This window comes from Colias eurytheme, chromosome 26 (assembly GCF_061535395.1).
Source record: "Colias eurytheme isolate Ceu_HAF_F1 chromosome 26, ilColEury1 Martin Lab GWU primary, whole genome shotgun sequence".
Taxonomy (NCBI): domain Eukaryota; kingdom Metazoa; phylum Arthropoda; class Insecta; order Lepidoptera; family Pieridae; genus Colias; species Colias eurytheme.
The window spans coordinates 7,820,067-7,834,916 of record NC_143005.1 but is presented as its reverse complement, the minus strand read 5'-3'; the positions used below and the strand labels follow the sequence as shown (position 1 = coordinate 7,834,916).

Genomic DNA, 14,850 nt, shown 5'->3' with positions numbered 1-14,850 from the left:
ATATAAGCTGTAGTAGAGAACTCACGATTGTTGTTGATTATGATTTTTTGATGATTTTCAAGAAAAAAAATATAAACTGCGTTTAATTATCAATGAAAAACAAATAATTTAACTGAAAATGTAATCTTCTTACTTAACCAAAAAATATAGTAATAACTAAGCCTAATCGTTTTGATATTAAGCCTGGGATAAACTTGATTAAAAGGCATTTCATTAAAACTTGTTTATAGAATATTTTGCGGGTAGCAGCAGAAATTCACACCTGTATTTTAAAATTAATTTAAGTAATAGACATTAGTATATTTCTAATTAAAAACAACCACCTTCCAGGTATCCACAATTCGGTAACGCTCTGGTGCGCCGTGATGAGCGAGCACAAAGTACTCCTAGTATCGTTAGCAGCAGCTCGTCTGTCCGCCGTGTGTCGAGCGTTAGCTGCACTCATGTTCCCGTTCCGATACGCGCACGTATACATACCGTTACTACCCGCGGGCCTAGCCGAAGTACTGGCCACGCCCACACCGTTCTTGATTGGTGTACACTCGAGTTTGAAGGAGGAGGTCTCGGAATTGGTAAGTTGTTTGGTCTTTAATCTTGTATGTAGTAAAATTGTAAATACTCTTAAAATAATTCGTAAATTTGCAAGCTCTTGTTACAATCGTACGATGACAGCTTCATTTCATTTCTGTACATTAAACAATTAAAATTACATTGACGCTCAAAAATGTCCGAGCTAAAACTCTGCCTATGCATCTATTAGACAGAGTTTTGTAAAGAGCGTGTACAATAGATTGTAAACATTACTTTAACGAAATAAGGTGTTAATTTGAATGAATGTTGTATACAATGCCGTTCGGACGTTTTTTAACGATCTGTTAATAGGCGATTGTCAGTCTATATATTCAATAAAATATATTCTTCTCCCCTGTCTGAATTATATCGCAATTTAAATGCACACCCTCTTTCCAGCTAGACGTGATAATAGCGGACCTCGACACAGGCTCGCTGCACATACCCCCCAGTGTGAACATCCCCCGACCGGAGGGCAAACTCCTATCCTCCCTCCAGGACTCGCTAGCGCTGGTGCTGCAGCCGGAGCTGCGGTCCGCGGACTCGGCCTTCGCCCCACCACCGCCGGCGGCTTCGCCCCCCCATATGTTAGATAAGGAGATCAGGGCGGTGTTTATGAGGACGCTAGCGAAATTGTTGCAGGGATATAGGTGCGTGATCGATGAGGTTGTAGTGTTACAATTCGAATATAACACATTATTTAGAATTATTAGCATAACAATTTCAAGAAGAATTGCAATAAGACTAAAATTTTGTAAATATGGAACTTTATGTCATGGTATTTTTCATATTTACCCCTTGACCACCGAGCGGCCCGATCGGACCACGACACAATAGATTTTCTATTGTGTCTGTGATTCCGGGGGCTGAGGGATTAAACACATTGTATGTTTATAAATATACGCATGTCGCATAGTGTTATACCTACTTGAGTCAATTAGCTTACAAGTTTCAAGCAAGTATATCAATGTGTGTAATTAAATTGTAGTTTTTAAAAAATCTCACCACAATATCCGATATATCGTTTATTTTAAAAATTGTTTTTTTTACATAGAAATTTGTATTAGAAATTCTAATAATTTCATCATTCATCTTAATAATTCATAACTCCATATTTTTATAATCTTTCCCCTTTCCAGACACTGCCTGACCATAATTCGAATCCACCCATCGCCAGTGCTGACCTTCCACAAGGCTGGTTTCCTCGGAGCCCGGGGTCTCTCCCAGTGTCCATTTGCAGAACGGCTTCTAGACTCCATGTTCTTTAACGGGCTGGTGGCTGAAAGAGGACCACCGTGGAGGCCTACGGATATATGGGATGAGCTCGTGCAGTGCGTGGTCTTGTTTGTTTTGGATAGGTTTATATGTTTATAAACAATTTCTTCAACTTCACCTTTATCTACACTTACATCTATATTTACACTTAAACCACAGAATACATAATATTAGCTAACGCTACAGAACGGACATTCCGTCTCCCGCCAAAATTAAACACTTACCTCATCCCGCACGATCACGCAATAGATGGCCCGCATTTTTCCGTAAGGACGATACGCAACGAAGATTTAAATTAGAATATAATAGAAGAATTTTATTATTTTGGATTTGTGATTATCGTTTTTCGTAGAAAATGGTTAGATATTGTGCTGTTTACGGATGTATTTCATCAGAAAAACGCGAATTTCTTTACGCTAGTCAAAATTAATGTGCCAACCATAAAGCGTTAACACACACATTTGCACTCTCTACAGTGTGACTGTCAAAACTATAATTTTGTATGGAGTGTCCGGGGTGTGCCTACACCTACATCTATACGTGCATCTATTCAGCTCGTTTATATTATTTTATCGTATATTATTTTAACATATTATTCTACACATACACTTATTTCATCTATTTTTGCATCTTTTATAATTACCAATGATCGGGCAAATTTGACTTAAAAATAAAATTTTCTTTACAGAAACCTTCCTGAGCAATTGAGATTAGAAGCCCTAAATCCTGAATTGGAGTTACAGCACATACAAGAGTTGGCAATGCAGCTACATTACAACGAAAATCCTAATCCACAGGTAATTATCAAATAATTAAAAACACAAATAATATCGAATATTAACTTAAGACATCATTTTTGCTATCTCAGAATTTAGTTATTTTGTGAACTGATTTTTTTTTCTGTATTGAAATATAGATCTATTAGATTAGTCTTAGGAAAATTGTATTCAGTAATTTGTAATTCAGTAATAACAGAGGTCCAATACTCGTAATCGAGCGCTCGTCATACACACTTTTTCTATGTTTATTTTGGCGACAACAAACGTATAATATTTTTTCTTATTTTTATTAATAAATAGTAACAAAAACTCGTACATATTTCAGGTGTTTCAACAAAGAATCCTGCGGCCGCCAGAGGGCGCAGCGGCCCGTATACACCAACCGCCATTACCGCCGCTATCCGCTACGAGAGTGCAGCAAGTTATAGATGAGCTTTCCGCGAGGAATAATAATGCTGATAAGTATGTTGGGGATAGATTTGTGTAGTAGTTCAGCGTAGTTTTATTTTTTTATTTAAAAAAGGCTTACTAACTAGTTACATAATTTTTTGTTTAAACAATTCAAAATTAATTTAAAATAAAAAGTATTTTACAACAGTAAGTATTTCCGTATCTAAATTACAGGTAGGCACTGTTTTAACAATTTTTCATAAAAAATAAATTATAAATGGAAACTAAAAAGTAAAAACTTAAATCTAAATTTAAATTAGTTCAGTGGTTAGTAGTAGACAGTCAATGTACGTCCGCGAGCTAAGTACTTACTACTGCTAGCCGGTTCGACGGCGGCCCTTACCACAATGGATTACCGGTAGTATTTCGCGTCGCGCGCTTAAAAATTAATTTTTTATGTGCTGTTCATTTTTATATTCGCTGTGTCACATGAATCAACTCTTCGTAAAGGCTTTAATTTCATTAAAGCAAAGTTGAATTAGTGTATAATCGATAGTAAAAGTAAATTATAACAACATTTTATACTTCATTAATTATTAACATGTTTAAAAACATGGCTTAACCACCCTTCTGTATTTAATGAAAAACATCTTCTATGAAAAAAAGACGGGTTGCACTCCGGGAGTGCCGGCAGAAGTGAAAACTTGATTATTAACGTTCAGCATGTTTGATATCCATCCGTCTTACGCTTTTTCGATCAGGTCACGTGTCCTGACGCGAGTTTAAGATTTTATACCCAACGCCGCTAAAGAAGTTTTCACTTCAAAAAAAATTATTCTTATTGTCGTCTATAATAAATGCTCCTATTTCAGATTACAAGCGATCCGAATGCCCGCACCTCGAATCATTCCGCCCGCAGCGCCGCCCACCGGAGCGGTGGAACATACGCAGTTATTGTTAACTAACTCAGCTAGGAGGTTAGAGGTTCGTAATATAATGATTTATTATCATATTCTTGGTTATTTAATTTGGTAATTGACGTCTATAATCTATATATTAGAATGTAGAATTTTGTATTAGTAATTTTTATAACGTACTGACTGTGTGAAGTTTTTGATGTTTGTATTGGCCTCGAAGGACCAAAATTCGATGTTTTGCGTTATTTACAAATTTTTTGTGATACAATAGATCCACGTTAATTTTTATAGAAGTAAATGCAGCCTCTTCGTGTCGTTTGTTGTGTGTCTTAAGATCATATTGTCATTCTAAATAACAATTCGGTCGAAGTGACTTAATCATAACCAGTTTTGAATATTGATTTATACCTTTTCGAGATGGAGAAATGTTAAAATTGATTAAATTGCATGTTTCTTATTTATATTATATCTGTTGTTTGTTCTGTTAGCACAATGAAGTGTTAAAAAAAAGACGGGTTGCACTCCGGGAGTGCCGGCAGAAGTGAAAACTTGATTATTATAACGTTGAGCATGTTTGATATGTTGGAATGGTATCCGTCTTACGATTTTTCGATCAGGTCACGTGTCCTGGCGCGAGTTTAAGATTTTATACCCATTACAGAAAAAGTGCTCAACGCCGCTAAAGAAGTTTTCACTTCAAAAATAATATATTGGCGCTACACTGTAACAATGCAAGCTAAATTCAACCTTACTGCAGGTGTTGCGCTCATGCATAGCGGCGATATTCGAGTGCCGTTACGCGGACGCGCGCAAGTCTTTCCCCGCGGTGTTACGTGCGCTACGGGCTCCCGCGGCACGGGCGGCACTTGTGAGGGATCTGGCGCAGAGGTTACCGACAAACAAACATATACTGCATCATCACCAGTTTGATCTTATTGTTAGGTGAGTTGAGTTAATTAATTGGGACTTACAAATTGGGTGACTGATTACAGATCATTGTAGAGTCTTGATTGTTCAGTGTGTAACGGAAAAAAGGGAAACATTATATCGAAATTGCTTATTTTTGTTACGCATTCTAAACGTTTTTAGTGGAACAATGCGCAATCTTGATACAAATGCAAGTCATTCTACTTTAATTTGCATATTTTTGAATTGTAACTTCTTTAGGCGCATGAGGTTAAAATTTTTATCAAAATAAACTCAATATTACCGTCACAAAGACGTGCAGCGTTTTTTTCGAAGAAGTTTCACTTCTGACATTGACTGTACTACACTACTTTGTATAAACACACTTTAAAATTTATCAACAACAAAATAAAACCCCATTTAAACAACAACAATTTATTCGTCATCATAAACACACTTATTATCCTCCTCGTCCTTGAACTCGACATGTACACGTATACAAGCGACCCGCTGAGCCCCGCGCGTGACGTACGCGAGCGCGGTGAACTCGCCGTACACGGCGTCGTGCGGCATCTCGCAGCGGTCGAAGTAGAAGTCGCGCACGTCGTATGAGCCCTGCGAGTAGGGATACTTATTGCGAATATATACACGCATTTAGATACAAACTTATTTTTGACGTGACAACGTCTTATAATTCGATAAAGCCGGCTGCACGCACGAAAAAACATGACTCATGCGGGGTTACCTCTGAGGCGTTCCATGTAAGGCTTGAAGTGCAAGCGAGAGCGCGGAACGAGCGACAAAGAAGCACAATCGGACGTTGTCACGTTCAACTATCGTCAGTAAACCGAATTTACAGATAATTAATTTTTTATACGTTAACTAAGCGCATAAAAATACCTGAAAATGAAAAGAGGAATGACGTGCACATGAAGAGGCCTATTCTCAACTTTGAGTTAAACCGGGCTGAGAAAGAAAGAAAAAAGCGTTTACGTGCACGTATAGGAATAAATACGTACCAATATACGCACACGTACAACATACAAATACACACACACGTTAAACGTACACGCGAACGTGTTAGTAATCGAATACGCAAACATGTATGTGCTACGGCACTATATTTTTGTGACTTAATATTTCTGCTTCAATAATAAATTAAATGATTAATAACAAAGGGCGGCAAACTTTTTCAATTTAAGGTCTTTCATTAATAAAATATAATTATAATTTAAAAATTTCCCAAGGGCTTGTGAACTATTTTAATGTGATAAAATGCGTTTACACGTACCGGGCTCACAGGAAAGCGCGGCGGGTCCATGCCGGCCAAAGTGAAAGCGGCTTCCATGTTCTTCTTAGCGTATTTCTCAGCGAATTCCCCGACGTCGTTGTCGGTGACGAGGTGCACCTGCTTGCAGCCGCCGTCCGTGTGCTTGCATATGTCTAGTAATACCTGTACATACATAAAATATAGGTTTTGGACAATGTATTTATTTATCTATACTAATATTATAAAGCTGAAGAGTTTGTTTGTTTTGAGATGTACCTAGTGCTTAAATTTAGATATAAGTACTAACTATAATAATATTAACTATATACCTAACACGTGTAACCTAGTTTTGTATCTATTTAATAAGGCATCTTTTATATCAAATATACAGTATTCATTTGGCAGTCCTAGTGTTTCAATCCTCTCCCGAGGCACCACCTTACATGGCGACCCTGCCTAAAGTTGGTGCACGCGCGCGTGTATTTTGACACCGGCCGCCGCGTCGCCGATTTACATATATGGTACTGTGTGTTCTCGGCCCGAGCAAATTAAAGTATTAAAAATGAGTATATTAAAATCTGTTGGAGGCAACGCAAGTGTGAGCTTCAAAAAATGGGGAAGCAGCAGTCCAAGGAAGACTACATAGTTATAGCGCAAAATTCGGCAGGGGGCACGAATAGTGCGCCAGTTGACCATTTTGAAAACTATTTGAAGACATCAAATATATTGCTATATATAATAGTAATCTGCTTGACTTTGGGTATTATTTATGGAGTATTCAAAATATACAGAAAATGCCACTTAAGGTGGATACGACAGGAGGTTGCGAATAGCAGCAGGGAGCGTCGTTTTTCGTTTCGACGGCGCCAGGCGTACCCCGACTTGAAAATCGGCGAGAACGAGAACGAAGTGTAGTGATGTAAAAGTGAAAAAAAAAGCAAACAAATATTTAATAATAAGTGTAATGTGAGCGTGTAAGTGTTTTCGTGAAAATTCGGCAAAGTTGATAAACATTATATTTAGTGGACTCTAAGCGTATAGTATTATTTACTATATAAAAAAAAAAAAAAAATGTGTATGTTATCGAATAGATAGGTATTAAAAGTCATGTATGTCATGTAACCTAAATATAAAAGATGACAAAAATTATAATCAAATGTAGTTAAAAATATTATTCTAACATAGTGTAATGTGTATACTTACTTGTATTTTATAATAATTTTTACAGTTATTGTTAAAATATGCTGAGAAACGAGGTCTTCAATTCTATTCAGGTATGTTAATATATTTTTATTATCATTAATTATATTATGTACTGTTAAACTCTATGGCAATATTTTTAAAGAAATTATGTGATGATTTGCTAGCTATTAGAACATATTTAATTAAAATAGGACCTTCTAGACGACAGGGTAAAATATTACAAACAAAACTAGGCGAAGCTAAATGTGTCATTACAAAATATAACAACTACATAGGTAGTTTGGATAAGCAAAGCTTAGGAGAGGATGAGCTTCTTGTTTTTAAAAAATATTGTGAGGATTTGAAGAAATTATTTGCGGAAATTACTGAATTGTGTCAAATTTCAGAGAATTTTAAGAGTTTTTCAACAATGGATAAATTTGACCTAAAAGTAGCTTTGAGCTTATTGCCAGTAATGAATGATGAATTGTCTAATTTACGACAACTTATCGATGGAATTGAATACTATAGTTCGGTTCTAAATGATGAGTCACAGTCGCATTTGATATCTTTTGTTTTGAAAAGCCGTTTGTCGCAATCTGCTAGGCTAAAATTACAAACAAAGTACGATACTGTTCAAAATCTTTTAAATGATATGAAAATGCTTCTTTTACCTAAAAAGTCTACGAGTGCTTTGCAAAAACAATTTTTAAATTGTAAGCAAAATGACGCGTCTATTGATGCGTTCGGAAAAACTTTATCCGAATTATTCGTTGAACTTACAATTTCTCAATCCGAAGGCAATGAGGAAAAGTTTAATATTTTAAAATCAATAAATGAAAAACAGGCAATTCGGCAATTTAGTGACGGATTGAGAAACCGTAGGATTGGCACCATTATTACGGCGCAGAGATTTGAATATTTGAAAGATGCGATTCAAGCCGCAATCGACGAGGACGTTTCAGGCTCAAGTTCAACCGCTGAAGTGTTAACACTAAGACATAATAATAATCGTTTCTTTAAAAACACTTCCAGGCCGCCTTCTCATCAGAACACTCCAAGAGGTGCGTACAACAATAATAATCGTTGGCAAGGCAACAACTGGCGACAGCCGCCTACCAGCACCAGACAATGGTTCCAGCAGCCTCAATCGCAGCCACGGGGAGCGCCCCGGGGCAGAGCGTCATATCGAGGTAGAACTTTTAATAATAATTATTTTAGGGGTCGTAGACCATTCAGAGGACAGATTCGTACAGCAGTGACTGACGAGTCACAGCCTCAATCGAGTTCATCCACTCAGAATTTAGAAACTGAAAATGAGTTTTTTCGTGCCTATAACATATAGTATTTTAGCTAGCGATAGTAGTTATTACATAGAGTTATTTTATAAAAACAGTCACGTATTTAATTGGCTTATAGATACGGGAGCCTCAATTTCGGCTATTAAATATAAACATGTTTTAGATTTTGACATCCCAATTAACAAAGAAAATATTACAATAAATGGGATAGGTGGAAAGGTACAGGCTATCGGATATGTATGTTTACAGTTGACGATACACGGGCAGTGTGTTAGTCATAAGTTTTATGTATTTGACACCTTGCCTTGTAAGTCGCACGGTATTCTAGGGCAGGACTTTTTAGGAAAGTATGGAGCGGTCATTGATATGAAACATAATAATCTGTCACTATGGATTAGTGAATCTAAACAAATATCTTTGCAATTATTAGACTCGTGTAGTAATTTATTATCGTTACCTGCTAGGTCAGAGTCGATTCATTTTATTAATACTAGTTTAACAGAGGAATGTTTGGTATGTACGAAAGAGTTGTGTGAGGGCGTATTTATTGCGAGTATGATAGTACATCCAATTGATGGTAAAATACCAGTCCGAATTTTGAATTCGACCTCGAAAGATATAACTTTGTCTGAAATTAAACTTGATATACAAAATTTGAAGGAATATAATATTTGTAGCTTTGATAAAATTGAGAAAAATGCATCGCGAGTTAAAACATTATTTTCAAAGTTGAATTTAAGTAACTTAAATAAAGAAGAAAAAATTAATATAGAAAGTTTATGTGCTAAGTATCCCGATATATTTTATTTGGAAGGAGACAAATTATCAACCACTGATATTTATCAACACTCAATTAAAGTAAAACCAGATATTCAGCCAATTTTTTCAAAGCCTTATCGATTGCCTCATGCATTGAAAAATGAAATTAATAACCAAATTGATCAAATGTTAAAAGAAAATATTATTGAACCATGTCAAAGTGAATGGTCCAGTCCAATTTTGTTAGTGCCAAAGAAATGTGACCAAAGTGGAAACAAAAAGTGGCGTTTGGTTATAGATTACAGAAAACTAAATAACAGTATACATGATGATAAATTTCCTCTTCCAAATATAACGGAAATTTTAGATTCTTTATCCGGTTGCATGTATTTTTCTCATTTAGATTTACATCAAGGCTATTATAATGTGAGCTTGGACCCAGACAGTCGCAAGTATACTGCTTTTTGTTCTTGACAGTTTCAGATGACTAGAATGCCTATGGGCTTAAAGACCAGCCCTAGTTCATTTTCGCGCATGATGACTATGGCGATGACAGGGTTAACATATGAAAAATGCTTAGTGTACCAGGACGATCTAGTCTGTTTTAGTAGGGACTTATCTAGTCATATCAAAAATTTACAGTCTATTTTTGAAAGATTACGAAAAGTCAATCTAAAGTTAAATCCGCAAAAGTGTATTTTCTTACAGAAGGAACTGCTTTACTTGGGTCATATTGTATCAGCAGAGGGTGTTATACCAGATTCGGATAAAATAGAGATTGTTAAAAACTACCCGGTTCCTACTAAAGTCGATGAAGTCAAAAGATTCGTTGCCTTTGTGAACTATTACAGGAAATTTATTCCTAATTTTGCAACAAAAGCGTATGCGTTAAATAGTTTGTGTCGGAAAAATGTAACTTTCAAATGGGATAAAGAATGCCAAAAATCATTTGAATTATTGAAACAAAATTTAATATCCCATCCTGTATTACAATATCCTGATTTTTCAGAGTCTAATCAATTTATTCTACAAACAGATGCATCAGGATACGGCGTAGGTGCAGTTTTGTGTAATAGCGACAGTAGGCCTGTAGCGTATGCTAGTCGTAGTCTAAATAAAGCAGAAAAAAGGTATCCGACTATTGAAAAGGAATTGCTTGCGATTGTATGGGCTGTAAAGCATTTTCGTCCATATTTGTATGGAAGGACATTCAAAATTCAGACTGACCATAAGCCATTAATGTATTTGTTTGGAATGCGAGATCCATCTAGTCGTTTAATTAAATTTAGATTAACGTTAGAGGAGTACGACTTTGTAATTGAATATTTGAAAGGGAAGAATAATTCGGCCGCGGATGCACTTTCACGTTTGCATTTAACTTCCGAGGAATTGAAAGAGATGAATGAAACGGTGATGAATGTAATGACGCGTGGTCAGTTGGCTAGACAACAACGGGATGCTATTATTTCTAAGAACGATTGGCCTGATCAACCAAAAGTTGTAGAAATACATAGTAAACCGAAATATTTCACGGAGTTACGTTTCATAAGCGCTTATGAATTAAATCGATATCGTAAAATGAAAGAGATAACGGATGAGAAGGGATGTTTGAGTTATGTACCCTCAATGAATACTATTTTTATTAATTTAGCTTCTCGATCGCAATTATCGCCAGGCGAATTTGTGAGAGAGCTAGATATATTTTGTAGGAAAATAAATATTAAAGAAGTATACTTCATCAAATCGGAGAAAAATAATATATTTGTGGAAAAGTTAATAAATGAGATAGATAACATAAGTAATTGGTCCGGACCACGTATATGTATTTTAAGGGGAACAAAGAGAATAAGTAATAAAGACGATCAGCGTGTAATTTTAAATGATTTTCACATATTACCTACAAGTGGACATGCTGGCATAAGACGAATGGTAAATAACATAAAGAAATATTATTTTTGGCCAAGATTAGAAGCTGATGTTGTAGAATTTATAAAAAGGTGTGATAAATGTCAAAAACAAAAACATTCCTCACACTATACTAAGGAGCCTATGACGATAAGCTCAACGGCAAGTTCGGCGTTGGAGAAAATATATTTAGATATTGTAGGACCGTTAGATAGAGATTACGATAATTACGTATACATTTTAACTATACAATGTGAGTTGAGTAAGTACATCGAGGCTTATCCATTAACGTCAAAAAGGTCGAGTGAAGTAGCTAGGAACTTTGTTAACAATTGGATTCTCAGGTATGGTATCCCGAAGGAAATTGCTACTGACAGAGGTACGGAGTTTTTATCGGACACAATGAAAGAGGTTTGTAAACTTTTGCATATTAACAAGCTGCAGTCAACCGCATATCACCATCAAAGTATCGGTGCCTTGGAGAATTCGCACAAACAATTGGGTAACTACTTGCGAATACAGACAGGAAATCACCCAGAAGCTTGGAGCACGTGGCTTCCATTTTGGTGTTTTTCCTATAACACTGCGGTACACACAGAGACCAAGTTTACTCCCTATGAGTTGGTGTTCGGTAAGAAATGTAATTTACCATCAAATTTGCAATCTGCACAAGTTGAGCCTTTGTACAATTTTGATAATTATCCTTTAGAACTCAAATTTAGAATACAGACCTCACAAAAAGAGGCGAGAGAAAATCTTATATCTAGTAAATTGAAAAGAAAAGAAAAGTATGATCGTAATATTAATCCGGTTACTTATAAACCGAATGATTTAATTTTAATAAAAAATGAAACAGGCAATAAGTTTCAAAACATATATTTAGGTCCATATAAAGTAGTAAGGGAATGTTCACCCAATGTAGAAATACTTAAAGATAATAAAAACTATGTTATTCATAAAAACAGAACCAAAATGTATTTTGAACCGATTACCTAATAATTTTGTTAAAAGTTACGGTTTTAAAAATGTATTTTGAACCGATTACCTAATAATTTTGTCAAAACGTTTATAATATTATGTACTATTTAGTTTGTAATGGAAATAATTATGATAATAGGACATTGTACTGTATGAACATAAGTAAGCTAAAATAAAATAAATTGTTAGTGTTTATTTTATTTTTTTTATTGCGGTGGAGATGAGATGTACCTAGTGCTTAAATTTAGATATAAGTACTAACTATAATAATATTAACTATATACCTAACACGTGTAACCTAGTTTTGTATCTATTTAATAAGGCATCTTTTATATCAAATATACAGTATTCATTTGGCAGTCCTAGTGTTTCAATCCTCTCCCGAGGCACCACCTTACAGTTTGTTTGTTTGTTTGAACGCGCTAATCTCGGGAACTACTGGTCCGATTTGAAAAATTATTTCGGTGTTAGATAGCCCATTCATCGAAGAAGTCTATAGTCCTATCATCACGCTAAGACCAACAGGAGCGGAGCCACGGGGGTGAAACCGCGCGGAGCAGCTAGTAGAAAATAAAAGATTACCCTACAATACGTTGTTTGGCCGATTCGACAAGTTCAATATATAATATTCATGGAACAACTATAGTTAAGCAGTTAAAATATTTTTTATTATGGATCATTTATTTTATCAGATACTTATTAGTTTCCCTTGTGACAAAGCATGTAGTTATGATTTTGTTTAAATGTATTATTTTTATTGGTCTTATTATTCAACCCGGTAATTTATGAAATTATTGTACCTATTGTCATCTATCCCTGATTATACTCTGTCCATTATATTATTTGCTTTTTGACAGCTTCACGCCTATGAAGGATTGTATTGTTTATGTTAAAATGTCATACAAATAATTATCGTACTTCATGGACAGGTCCCGCCCACTTAGTGATGTCTACACAGAATTATTCAATGATGGGTCGATGGATTATAATAATCGATAGAAATACTCTGTAAAATATATCCGATACAGAAAAACTCTTCTATTATGTTATATAATTTAAACGTAAAGACAACCAAATTGTAAGATAGAATCCAATAAATAATAAAATATTAGTTTAGTTTAGTTTTAACATACAATGCATAGATATGTGGTCTTATTATTACATATCTTATTAGTACGTTTACGTTGTAATTATTATTTTCGTACCTGATTCGATTTATGATAATATTTTTAATTTATAATTGAAATGGTATCACAATCGATAATCTTTTGAACATCACTTCTGGTATCACCCGTCGAGCTGTCAAAGAGCAATTCTTATAGTGGACAGACTATAGTGAGCAAATCTTACAATTAATACCACATTTTTAAGTGGCAAGCAGGACCTATTAAACACATTACAAATATGCATACCAAAATATAAATAAAAAAAAACCTATTAAAAGGAGACTAAGTTAACAATACCGGAATAATTTTTCATTCGCATGCGTCTTACCCCATCCCCATTTCCAAGAGTGTCATGCACATCGAGTAGAGCGTCATACACATCATGAGTGCGGTTCAACTTGTGTTTCTTCACGGTGACGTTCATGAGCACCAACTCGAGCTCCTCGTGGCAGTCTTCCACGCTGAACACGTACCAGAGGCCGGGGCCCTGGGTAAAAATATTAATTTGAACTCATAAGTGGTATTAAGTGTTCAAGCGTAGAGTGAACCTTCTAGGGAAGCGCGTACCATCTTAGACCATATTTCAGCTTAACATCAGACGAGATTGTGGTCAAGCGCTTCCACTATCTATACTAATATTATAAAGCTGAAAAGTTTGTTTGTTTGATTGTTTATTTGAACGCTCTAATCGCGGGAACTACTGGTCCGATTTGAAAAATTCTTTCGATGTTAGATAGCCCATTTATCGAGATAGGCTATATATCATCACGCTAAGACCAACAGGAGCGGATCAATGCGGGTGAAACCGCGGGGAATAGCTAGTCGACAATAAAAAATAAATCAAAAGTACTATACAGTGTTAGAAAATTCAGGATAATGGGTTGTTGTTGAAGTTGAAGTTGAATTTTTATATAAAAATTTAATAAGAAAGCGGAGAAGTAGGAGATATTGTTTTTGTGTGTGACAATATTGATAGAAGAATAAGTTTTTAGTGTTATGGTATTTAGTGGAGTTAACTACTCATTGATTCAGAAAATTAAACAAAAAGACGGGTTGCACTCCGGGAGTGCCGGCAGAAGTGAAAACTTGATTATTAACGTTCAGCATGTTTGATATTTTGGAATGGTATCCGTCTTACGCATGGAATATAAGGGCTAAAAAAAAAATCAGGCCACGTGTCCTGACGCGAGTTTAAGATTTTATACCCAACGCCGCTAAAGAAGTTTTCACTTCAAAAACACAGAAAAATCACTTTCAAATTTTATACGAATAAAACTATTATAACATAAGTACAAAATTCAGTTTTTTCAGTTTGAATCTAAAATATTGAATCTTACCCCATCCATATTCGCATTTGTATCGAGAATGTAAAGTAAAGCTAACGTGCCTACAACGGTCGAGAACTTGTACATACTGCTGGTAAAGGTCACCAAATAAACATTGTAACCCTGA

At 35.4% G+C, this 14,850-nt stretch overlaps 2 protein-coding genes across 2 annotated transcripts in view; one reads left to right on the top strand and one right to left on the bottom strand.

Moving 5' to 3' along the window:
- Nucleotides 1-14,850, top strand: part of Sbf (SET domain binding factor) — a 98,223-nt gene that overhangs the window by 46,684 nt on the left and 36,689 nt on the right. The window contains exons 6-12 of the mRNA XM_090116665.1: nt 331-572; nt 970-1,220; nt 1,710-1,901; nt 2,534-2,642; nt 2,950-3,086; nt 3,887-3,998; nt 4,689-4,873. Of these exons, the coding sequence (XP_089972791.1) occupies nt 331-572; nt 970-1,220; nt 1,710-1,901; nt 2,534-2,642; nt 2,950-3,086; nt 3,887-3,998; nt 4,689-4,873 (1,228 nt within the window). The remainder of the gene's footprint in view (nt 1-330; nt 573-969; nt 1,221-1,709; nt 1,902-2,533; nt 2,643-2,949; nt 3,087-3,886; nt 3,999-4,688; nt 4,874-14,850) is intronic.
- LOC149897289 (uncharacterized) lies at nt 5,273-14,810 on the bottom strand. The gene is made up of 4 exons (XM_090116691.1): nt 14,736-14,810; nt 13,727-13,885; nt 6,129-6,290; nt 5,273-5,452 (listed from the first exon to the last, which is right to left on the bottom strand). Exons 1-4 carry the CDS (start codon nt 14,808-14,810, stop codon nt 5,273-5,275), a joined length of 576 nt encoding a protein of 191 aa, XP_089972817.1.